Source organism: Nicotiana attenuata, unplaced genomic scaffold (genome assembly GCF_001879085.1).
Source record: "Nicotiana attenuata strain UT unplaced genomic scaffold, NIATTr2, whole genome shotgun sequence".
In the NCBI taxonomy this organism is placed as follows: Eukaryota; Viridiplantae; Streptophyta; class Magnoliopsida; order Solanales; family Solanaceae; genus Nicotiana; species Nicotiana attenuata.
This window is the reverse complement of record NW_017670889.1, coordinates 287,588-299,463: the sequence shown is the minus strand read 5'-3', so window position 1 is coordinate 299,463 and position 11,876 is coordinate 287,588. Positions and strand designations below refer to the sequence as shown.

At 31.7% G+C, this 11,876-nt stretch overlaps 1 protein-coding gene across 4 annotated transcripts in view; it reads right to left on the bottom strand.

Annotated features, from left to right (window-relative positions):
* The window catches only part of LOC109244248, an 8,074-nt gene extending 1,184 nt beyond the window's left edge, over positions 1 to 6,890 (bottom strand). The window contains exons 1-11 of one of the 4 annotated variants that reach the window (XM_019411305.1): positions 6,561 to 6,890; positions 5,875 to 6,169; positions 4,408 to 4,724; positions 4,186 to 4,278; positions 4,008 to 4,098; positions 2,245 to 2,338; positions 2,005 to 2,102; positions 1,684 to 1,753; positions 548 to 651; positions 338 to 454; positions 92 to 168 (exon numbers count right to left, since the gene is read on the bottom strand). In XM_019411305.1, the coding sequence (XP_019266850.1) occupies positions 92 to 168; positions 338 to 454; positions 548 to 651; positions 1,684 to 1,753; positions 2,005 to 2,102; positions 2,245 to 2,338; positions 4,008 to 4,098; positions 4,186 to 4,278; positions 4,408 to 4,724; positions 5,875 to 6,129 (1,316 nt within the window). In that variant the 5' untranslated portion in view covers positions 6,130 to 6,169; positions 6,561 to 6,890. The other 3 variants (XM_019411307.1, XM_019411308.1, XM_019411306.1) reach the window with 3 other exon arrangements.
* Between the last annotated feature and the right edge of the window lie 4,986 nt (positions 6,891 to 11,876).

The following is an 11,876-nucleotide window of genomic DNA, read 5'->3' as shown; positions in this document are numbered from 1 at the left end:
GGGGGTTCTGGTGTAATTAGTTTGTCCTCTAGTTGAAAACACTTAATGCATAATTGGCGCTCAGTTCAAAGAAAACCATCGAAACACATACTTTGTAGTATCTGTAGCTACTGGGACAAGCCACTGGAGAGTTTTTTCCATCTCCGCTTTTATCTGAGGAATTGTGAGCTGCAAAAAGCACGAGGAGGAAGAGTTATTTTATACAGATATGAAACTTATGCATACAGAATAGCTATACTACATCATTAACCTCTGATGAGAGCAGAAGGGAGAAAGGATAAAGGAAGAGACGGTGGAGGAGATAGCAGAAGAAATGAAATTAATATGGAGGACAAACCTCTTCTTTAGGATCAACCGCCTGCAGACGTGAACGAAGGGCTGTTTTTACCGAGGGAGGCAATCCATTATATAATCCATCCCTCATGTTAGGAGGAAGAGAGGTAGGGCGTGAGGCCTGACATGATATCAAATCCCGTTGTTAAAAATAATGTTGGAGCAGTCTTAAACAGTGCATTCAGTAGCGCTCTAATTCAGCACTAAAACTTACAATGTTATCGATTTGAGTAACTAAGTTAGCATAGTGTAAAGCAAGACCAGCTGCTCCCAGTCTTTCTTGTTTTTTGGCAGGCTCCTTGCCAGCAGATGTCAATCCTGCAAGAAACATAGACATTTATCTACATATAAGAAACAATCATATACTACGGGAAAGAAGGGACAGTGCGTACATATGAAAGTTAAATCTGACATCGTAAATAGCAAGAGAAGTACTTAAAATGACAACACAAAGAATTGACTATCGAGAGCATGAAACATTTACCATTCAAGAGAAGGTAAAGGCTCATAGAAAGATGGTAGTACTTGATATTTGTAGCTACTTCTATGTATAGTCTCACGGTTAGTAACCTGCAACCATTTCAATGGTCTTTTACATCCCTTTTACCATTCTGCTTTTATTTTTATTCACTTCGACATCTGTCTTTGTCCTGTGTGAATAGACTTAAGAAATCCTGATTTCAAGGAAGATCGATGACTGGCCAGTGTTAAGAGAGACACATTCAAGATGTTATATTTCTCGACTTTGCTGTAATTCCAGTAGTAGGTTTGCTTGGTAAATGTACATATTAGAGATTAAACACAACTTTTTCTTCTTTTCCTAAATGTCTGAATATGCAGTGACACTGTAAACTTGGACGCCGAAGATCGGAAGAAAGACATTGAAGACTGTCCTCCCTTTTTTCTAGGGACTTGGTAGTTCTTAGCAAGTAATTAATTTTTAAGTACTTCCTAAAATCAGTCAAACAATTTTAAAATAGCCATAAGTCATTCAATTGACATTAACATCAATCGAATAATCAAAATCTTACAGTGTAACTCGACTGTCCCTTTGTTGCGTTTCCATTTAAATTTTCTCAAGGCAGTATATGGCTTAGGATGTTCTCTATAACCATTATTAATGAAAAATAGTTTACTAAGATAAAATGTAAAATGTAAAAGCTATCTGAGCAAAAGAATGAGAGTGGCTGGTGCAATTTAGTGGTGTGGAGCGTATAACGCAAAACGGCCATTTATCAACACCAATGACATAATCTGTTATTACTCTCATAACTTCATTATTTAAAAATAATAGAATGCTGATAATGATCAATTATGTACTGATCAATAAAACCACAGGTATTCTCGTACCATTGTTCCCAAATGCTTCCACAATTGCTTGATGTATATAAGTAACAATGTCAACAAGCTTCTCCACAACCTAGAATGATATAAATTTGGGATCAAAAAGTGGTCAATTCTAAAGATAAAAACAGCATTATTAAAAGAGAAATTTTCATTTCGACCACTAAATCACAGGAAAAGCATGTCACATCCATGTGCTTAACCAATTTCCACGGTAAATCCAAAAAGGTTCTCTTTTTATAACGAGTATTATTATTTTGACTTTTGGAAAAGCCAATGAAATCTAGAAAAGTGAAAATGCATTCTTTGGAAATGAGATAAAAGTACCTCCTCCAAACTCTTAGTCCAAAGAGATTTCTTCTTCAAGCTCCTCGCAATTTTTCTTTGATGTTTTAACTCACTCAGTAACATCATGAGACCTTCTCCTGCAAGTGAAGGAAAATTAGTCAATTTGTATGTTAATCCATCAAATTTTCAAATGAAGATGAGCAAATGATAAGCCAGGAAATCTATAGATTGCAACAAATGAGAATTCACAGAGAACTAAGAAAAGTAAAACTGTCATGCCTTTTCGAGGTAGATTTAAAGAATCTAATTCCTCAAGTTTCCTCCGATAATCCTGTTCAAATCTATCCAGTGCGTGCAGCTCATGATACAATTCCTGTAAAGGCATAAGTGGTCAAAGTCTCATCATTGACTTTGGAATATGCAACATAGATGTGAAGTTGTGAACCATATCTTTCTAGACAAACATCAATTCAGAATAGAAAAACGGATCTAGGAAAAAAGATCAAGTAACATCCCCTCTTGGTTACACTTCAACTCTCAATATAATTTTATCTTTTACTCAAGTTCTAAAAACAACATACAAAGTATAAGTCACAATAGTTAACGATTCAAAATATTTAAACAATATTTACAAAAACGTGATCAAAGAAAATCTACTCTCCAAATAGTAACAGGTTCACAATTGGAATAGACGGAGTATTTATTTAGATTATTACAGCTCATGTAAGTAAGAAGGATATGAAAGAAGTATCATAACTGAAAGAACAAAAGGAAGATATTACTCATCTATACTATATTAAAAGTACGAAGGCCTTTAGCGAAATGTCGTTCGCCTTTTTTACCCTTAAAAAATCGACTTTACACTAGATAAAATTGTAATTTAAGTTGTCTTCCTAATATGTAGGAATAAACATACAACTACCATTTATGCTAAATTTCCTAAAGTTAGAACTTTAAAATCAACTAGAATTTTATTTGTTAATCTTTCCTTATTAGATTGTATTACAATTTTATTTGCAATGGGAAGACGTGATTTTAAACAATAAAGACTTGTGTTTCAAAAGGAAAAACAATACTAGCTTTTTACCACGGCTAATCTCCATATCATTTGTAGGATTTCAAATTAAAACGCTAAAAAAAAGAAGAGAAGATTTATCAAGTACACTACTAAATTGATTAATTTCTATAATATAGAATAACTTACATATCTATCTATCTATATTAAAAGCACAAAGGCCCTTAATGAAATATCGTTCGCCTTTTTTACCATTTAAAATTTAACTTCACATTAGACAAAATCATAATTTAGTTATTATCGTAATATATAGTACATTGAAATCAACTAATTTGGTTATAAAATCTTTCTTGTGTTGAATTATGTAGGAAGTCCTGATATTTAGGGCTTTAATATAAATATTAAAGGAAGCTCAGTGCACTAAACTCTCCATATGGGCGGGGTCCGGGTAAGGCCGGACCACAACTTTACTTATATTGTTTTTGGGAGAAATAACAGTATTACATTGTCTTAACATAAATATTGTTTGGGAGAAATAACAGTATTACATTGTCTTTTGCTTATATTTATTTACACCAATTTCTATATGAAATATGTTTGAACTTATAATACTAAGGGGAGGATACTATATATTATTACTATTAAATTAAGATGTATGTACTTAATTAGCTATTTTTATAATAATTAAATGTAAAATTTTAAATATTATGGGAAAACATCGATGAAGAGAAAAAGATGTTATTCGAGTAAGGAGGAGTTTACAAAAATATCTCTATTTTCTATATCATTGTAAAGGCACGAATCCCGAATGCAAAAATAAATAAATTATTTTTTAATTTTTATTCAATAACTCAAATATATTATTTAATAATATTTACGTAATTTTTTAAAATTATATACTCATTGATATAGGTACACGCGCAAAGCGCGTACCCTAAGACTAGTACTTTAAAACACATGTAACATGTTGAGAAACAAAAATTTAGAGAAAGGCACAAGGCATTTTCAAAACGAGGTATGAACTTACAGAAGTATGCTGAGCTAGAATGGTCAATTCCTGCATCATCAATTCGGCCTCTGCTCTTAGTTGTTTATGACCACCAGAGTCCGAGTCCAACCTGAGAAGTGGTTACAACTTCTGATAAGCATCTTCAATGAAATCAAAATTGGTTTAACTCATCTACAGTAAAATGGCGTTAACTTACGTGGCAAAATATCGACCTAAGTTGTGCCATTGTGGGTCTTTACACATATCTCCAAACCTAATGACTTCGCGCGAGAAAACATCAAATTCCTCCCTACAGAAAACATATAAACTTATTCTCACTGATGCATGACAATACCACACATGCCTCGCTTTGTCCAGTTTCATTTCACTTTACTTTTAGTACGTGTTGGGGTAGGGAGTGGATGTTCAAAATGCTAACCTTTTGTCGGCAGCAGCAATAGTAAGCAGCTCCGTCATATTAGTAGAAACCAACTGTTGCACTCCTTTTGAAGGTAGAATTTCCTTCTTTAAATACTGAACATTTTCTTTAGAAAGAGATTGCAATAAATTTGCACCTTTGGTGATGGTATTTGCTACCTCGAATGCTAGAATAGATACTTTATTCCCTCTTGACGCCGTTCCTGTCATAAACCCTCCGGAATTCAAGTTTGTCATGCTGCTCCCAAGTGTATCTAATACTTCTACTGCTTTCTCTAGACCGACTATACTTGCCTTTCCAAGAAAAGAGCTAGCCGCCTATCACAAGAAGAAATCATGGCTTGTTACCTCATAGCAATGCAGTATAAATATTCTAGATTAACTTAAAATGTAAATCAAATAAAAGGAAACTGAAAGTTGCTCAAACACAGGATGACTTTTTCACTTAAGTAGTCTTAATTACTTCACTTCAATTTTTGTTGGTTCGACAAGTTTATCAAATTCGTAACCATTTATCTACTCATTACATGTTTCAGACAGGTTTAGCCTCATCTTAATTGTCCTCAAGTGCACCTCACATTTAAACCAGCAAATCTGGAACAATTCAATATCAAGCTTCAAAAAAAATAAAAAAATATCAAGCTTAGGCAAACATGGCATAACTAAGTTGTCTTATGCACAATTTTGGCACAATCTGATCCAGAACGTGTTGCTGTGCAATTATCTCCAATGCCATGGAACCATCTCAAAATCTAGTAGAAGAGGCGATAATTGCCCAAAAAATCATGTGGAAATACTCAAGCTTCCAAATTGCTGGTTTTGTAGTGATTGTAGCAGAATGTTTCGACGAGCGAAGAACATCCATCTCATCACAATGCTTTGAAACTAAAGAATGCACAAGTCGGTTTTACCACATAAACTCGAAGTTAGTAAGTGTATAATCTATGTATGAATATCTACTCGATGCTCTTGTCCTTGAACATATTGAGGGAATTGGTTAGAGGACGTCGAACTGATTTCACTAGCCTAAGGCAAGCCAGCTCTAGAGCAAGCACGTCAAAGACAAGTCACGTTCTATTTTTTCAGCAGGACTCGCGTCTTGGTCCTCATACTGCCAAATAGAAACATCAACTCCAACATCACCTTATTTCTACACATGTCTTTATTCACCCAACCAATTCTTTCATTTCATACTAATTCCACCAGCTTCAGGAAAACATGTACACCTCGATACTACAAAATGCAGAAGTTCGGATCCAATTAATCTATTTGGTCAACTAATATTTCCTTCCTTTCAATTTCCTTCCCTTTTCTTGGCCAAGTTCCTAAATTTTCATGTGCTCACTTGAATCAAAAGTACTATCGTGAATAACACATACAATAAACGACGAGATCGGCTTTGCTACATAAACTCTAAGCAAGCATCCAAATACACAGACAAAGACTAAATTTCCAGAAAAATGAGTACCTTGTTCCCTCCAGTTCTAGCAGGTGTAGATGGCTTTAACTCCCCGAAATTAGACAAGTACAATTCACCAGAATCATAGAGATTAGGCGTCCCGCGGAAAGTACGCACATCAGGATATGAAAAGGATTCATCTTTATTCTCCTTTCCAAAACTCCTGGCTGATATTAGCTTTTTTGAAGAGCCTGAGGTGCTCTCAATCTCATGGTGAATTTCAGCTCTATTCTTTGCTGTCCCACCTGCACAAACACCTCCCATTTTTTGCTCCCAAAAACTCAAAAAGATTCAAAATTTCAACCTACCACAAGCAAAAAAATAAAAAATATAATCAGAACAAATACAATAAAGACTGAAATCCATCCATCAAACATTCAATTTTTATACTAAAACTATACAAGAATAACATACAGCTAACTGAAAACTAACAAACAAACTAAAATTCATTCAACTTTCACTGATTTTAACGCTAAAAAACAAAAACAAAAATAAAAAAGGGTAATCTGTTTTCATTTCCTAAGAGTTACAGAAAAAAAAACATACCAAATAACGATCAGCTGAATTATGAACAAGTAAACTAAATTCAGAGGGGGGAAAAGAGCAGAATATGTAAACGGGGTGAAGTGGGGTTTTGGATTTTCAAGATTCATAAATGAAAAAGCAAGAAAAAGATTAATAAAAAGGTATAATACCGCGTAATTCTTGAGCAAAATTAATGAAAATGAATATAAAAGAGTAGTACAAAATGTCCAATTTTGAAGCAAAGAAGATACAGAGGACACGGACAAAACTAACAGCTGAATTACTTGACCAAAGAATAAGAGATTTGCTGTTTTTTTGCTGCTACTTTTTTTGTTTATTGTGTGTATATGTTTATGGTTTAGAATTTGGGTTTTGGTTTTGACTCTTTGAGAAAAAAAAAAGAAAAAAGTGGAAAAAATCAAAGTTGGGCATAAAAGTCTTCTCTCTGAAATGTATAGAACGTAGGAGTAAGAACAAAGGAGAGAATTGCCCCGCCGTCCTTGTCACCGTCGGTCTACGGGAAGATGACCTTTTTACTATTTTACCCTTTTCAAGTTCTTATTTTTTACTTATGTAACATTATTTAATGAGTCATCAAATATGAAATTTAACAAGTACCAAAAATGCTTTTTCTATCAACAGTTAAGAGCTTGTTTGGATGTTTGTTACTCGTTGTATTGTATTGTATCGTATTGTTACTTTAAATACGATGTTTGTTTTGATTGTTACTTAAATTTTATTGTATCGTATCGTTAAATCCGTTGTTATATAATGACGAAATGTGCTACTTTATGTAACGACCTATTTGGTGTGGTCGCGTCATTGCCTTGTCTTTTCCTCTCAATCTCACCCTTTATTATCATAAAATAATTTTATTTTATCGTTTACCTTACCTTTTTATATAGTAATTTTACCCTATATCATAATATTTTTCTATAATATTACAAGTTTATTTTTCATATTGCTGATGCGTAATATCATGAAACAATGGCAAAAGACACAATCTATGCAAATATTATTTTTATTAAAAAATACAGTACGATACAATATATTATGAAACAATACGTAACAATCATCCAAACAAGCGGTAACGGAACTAATTAAGCTGGCATATATACCGTATGGTGTCTCAATAAATTATGTCAGTATGTTAATGAATAGTTTTCAAATTAAGAAATACCATATCATTATTTTTCAAAAAAAAAATTAAAAAAGAAAGACACGTGAAATGAATAAACGTTGTCAAGAAAAGAAAAAAGGTAGTTATAGTTAGAAATTCAAATTTGCATATAATGTCTCAAACTAGTGAGTTAATGCTTAATTCTTAATTGAGCATACTTCAATATTAAATATTCTGGATCATTATTTGTGATATGAGTCATGAGAATATGACTTGCTACTATGAATGCGTCATGTACAAATTTTCTAAGTCAATTAAACAAGGTTTTGTATGTTTTTGACAAAGTATACTAATATTGACAAAGTATACTTCAATATTAAAGAAGGTTTTCTAATTTAATGATCAAATTAAGGTAAATATGATCAATTTTATTATTAATTAATATTTTTATTATAATTTTTTTTTATTAATCATCAACTTTTATGGAAATTAATTACTATAGAGCATAGAGAAAATTTATCTACAAATCCATAAATGACAGCATTATTCGCTTTTTGTTTTTTTTGTAAGAGCTAAACTCTTTAATTTTTTTCTTTTCATTTCAAAATTTTGACCGTCTAGAAGTTAAATTAAAGCATACTATAAGATGCATTTGTAAAATTAGCACATTTGTATCTACAATTCCTTACAAATGACTTTTAGCTTATTTAATGCGTAATATTTACTTCATATATTATTTTTTCGGTTTATTACAATTGAATTTTTATTTTCACGTGCATTTAGAATAATATATTTTAATACTTTATGCACGCGGACCCTCTATTTTCAGATGAAGATAAACTCTCTCATTTCTACTCTTTTTTAAAATAAATATTTCTGCGAAATGTATAAAAATTAAATACGAAGAATAATTTGTCAATTAAATAGAATTTTGCTACTGCTCCATAATGACTAATGATAAATGACAAAACCCCAAAATTATAAAAATATGGTATGCTGAATCCACTAGATAAGAAGGGTCCAAAATTTCCATTTGACTTTTTCTCTTAATTTATCACTATTAATATCTTATTAGTAATTGTTATTAGTACACTATTAACTTTTTTAACAAAGCCACAAATCAAAAGACAAGCGTAACCAATACAAAGGGGGAGGTCATAATGGTCACTTTGACTGAAATAAAAGTAATTACATTAGTCATACTTTGTAAAAAGGCCCCACAAAAACTGGACCCCACGTCTAAGATTATTGTATTTGTATCTTTGAATTGAAATGGTCATAACTACTTACAAATTAGTTGTAGTACTAATTTCCAAAGAAATTTAAGAAAATATTGGTAAAGTTTGTGGTGGGATGAATAAGATTTCTTCACTTTTAATTAGAGATCTTAAATTTGAATCTTGAGAATAAAAAGATTATGGCAGGAAACATTTAATTTTAGTAAGTTTTAAACAACGAGAGTCTGAATTATATGATGTTCCAATATAAATACTTAATATCGCGTGGAAATAAAAAATAAATAAGAAAATAGATGTAGTATGCTTAAGGAGAATGTTGGAGAATTAGAAAAGACATAGTCAACTGATTTCTTTAAAATCAACGCATTTAAGTTGATTAAATTGCCACGTGGGAGGCCACAGTTGGCTTGATCTAATCTTGTGGGAAAATTTTCAACAACTATAGTCTATTTGCAACTTTCAAAAGGCATCACCCCATTCATACTGCTGAAAAATAATTGATTGAGACTACCACAAAATCTTTATTTTTTAAACAGAAAAGGGCCAAAATTGCTCTTAACCTACTTGCTTAGGTTTAAAAATATTTTTCGTCCGCTTATTTTATAAAAATTGCCCCTAACATTAATTTTCTAGTCCACTCCTACCCTGAAAAACTAAAGGCCCTATTTTGATTAAGAAAAAGTTTTACTACTTATTGTGTGTTAATTTTCTATTGGTTTAAATTAAAACCCCACTCCATATTCACTTATTAGCCTATTGCATGATCCAAAATATCCATATCCGACCCATGACATATTTTTTTAAAATGTCCTAACTTCTCCTCCTCCATACATGCCCTCTCACTCCACATTTTCTCTATACATTCTCGTCCATGGCCAAAGTACAATAACTCACCATTGCCGACAGAGGACCACCATCGGCTTCAACTTTCAGATTTTCACCCTTCAATACACACATACCCTCCCCCCCCCCCCTTCCTCCCTCCACCACTTAAATTTTTCGGCCTTAATTTAATTTTAATTAACATTTTTTTTGTTAATTCAATTTTCTGAGTGAAATATGATATTCTTTGAAATTAAATTAATAGTTTATTTTAAGATTTTACGGTTTAATAAGTTATCTTTCTGCCAAGTTATATTTGTTGTGCCACCATGTAGTTTTTTGGAGTTAATTAAAATCATGCGAACAAATTAGCTTCACAGTTCGTCGGCGATGATTTGATTGGAAAATTGTAGGCCTATGATTAAGTTGGGGAAGATGAATAGGGAAGGGATAGGGTACCAAATAATAAATTAATAAAAAGAATAATATGCAATTTTAACAAATGAAACCTAAATAACGATTGGATCATGAGTCGGGCACGAAATCGGATGTTTGAAGGGCTAAAAAGGGTTTAGCAAGTTGAACGACTAAGATGGATCGTGAGTGTGTTATTTACGGATCAAATATGGGTTAGAGTGGAATTTTTAATTTTGACCAATAAGCAATTGTCACGTCATATATAATAAATTTTTTTTATTTCAGCAAAGGTCCGTCAGAAATAAGGGCATGAATGTGCCAGATTTTTAATGGTGAGGGCAGTTTTTACAAAATAGGTGGATGAAGAGTATTTTTAAACCTAAGCGAATAGATTAGGAGCAGTTTTGGCACTTTCCGTTTCTTAAATGTAAGGATAAGAAATTCGCATGCTCCGAATGTGTATATTTTTGGTGTGTATATTATATCCTCCCGAATCAACTCATTTGGTAGGTAACTAGGGGGGCTCAACATTGTTGGTGGCCTAAAGCAAATTTTTGATGATAGGCCTTTATATTTTTAATTAAAATTATATACTATTTTTATTTGAAGTATATTTTTCTAACTTTTTTAGATGCAAATTATTAATAATTTTCTTGTAATCGAGTTATTCTAATAATTCTTTTTTAACTGGTAATACTATTAATCTGATCCAGTTAGCTTCTCATGAGACATTGTTGATTCTGTACAAGATTTTATCAATTTTTATTCGGAAAAAACTTCTTTCCCCAGTATATTTTATTCTATAAGGAAAATAAACATTGAGAAAATTCAAGTTTTGTTATCTTATTAAGTATATCGATTAGAGTTTTATCTTTTACTTATAATCTTTCCTTTAACGCTATATAATTTGAAAAATAAGCCTAAACTATCATGTCAAAGTGGCTATTATGTTTTAATCAAGGCTAAGTCAATATTTTTTCAGATTTTTATCATCTAGTAATCTCAATTTTTACTCACTAAATAAAAAATTAAAGATATTTTTATATGTTTCGGATTATTCAAACTCATAATTTTCTTTTCCTTTTTGTAAAAAAAGCTATACTTTTTAACTTTAAAATAATCAATTTTTTATATAAAAATTAATTCATAAAATTACTGTCAATGAAAAATGGGGCCCCTAAATTGCCACTACTTGGGCTGCTTTACCCTTCAGCCGGCGTTGTAGGTAACTCAATTTTGTGACTTGTTCGTTGATATTTTCTTTTTGAAAATTTAGTTAACATTGATTACCTCTTAGTGTGCATTTATAATTTTGGATGAATCAATTTATGAAGTAAACCTTTCGGCCGTAACACTACCTAAATACACTATCTAAACTAGAAAAAATAAAATAGTTTATAAGTCAAAAGAAATTTATTGTTAGAATAAAAAAGAGATCATACCCTACACTTGCCCCAAAAGAGAAGTCTTGTGAAATAGTCTTGAGTTGAAAAGTGCCAAAAGCACATAGCCACATTTCTAGGAATGCCATATTCAAAACTCAACTTAATTCGCAAAAACAAATACTAGCAGGGCCTGAGACACAATTTTCATTAAGGGAATTAAAAAAAAAATACAAAAAATAAGCGCGCAAGAAACTAAGAATATTCAATATTTAATATATATATATATATAAAACTTAATAAAACTTAACTTTATATATACAATATAATTTTTCATTCGAACCTGCCCTAGCTCTGTATGACTTTTGAGAAGCCTATCTGTATTTTAAAAAGTAACGCCCTCGGGACAATGTTGGTGTGTACTTGCGAAACGATGAAATATTGATCAATGAATATAGACAATTAAGAGATGAAGATTGATAAAAAACAAAGCAAAGTAAAACTCGA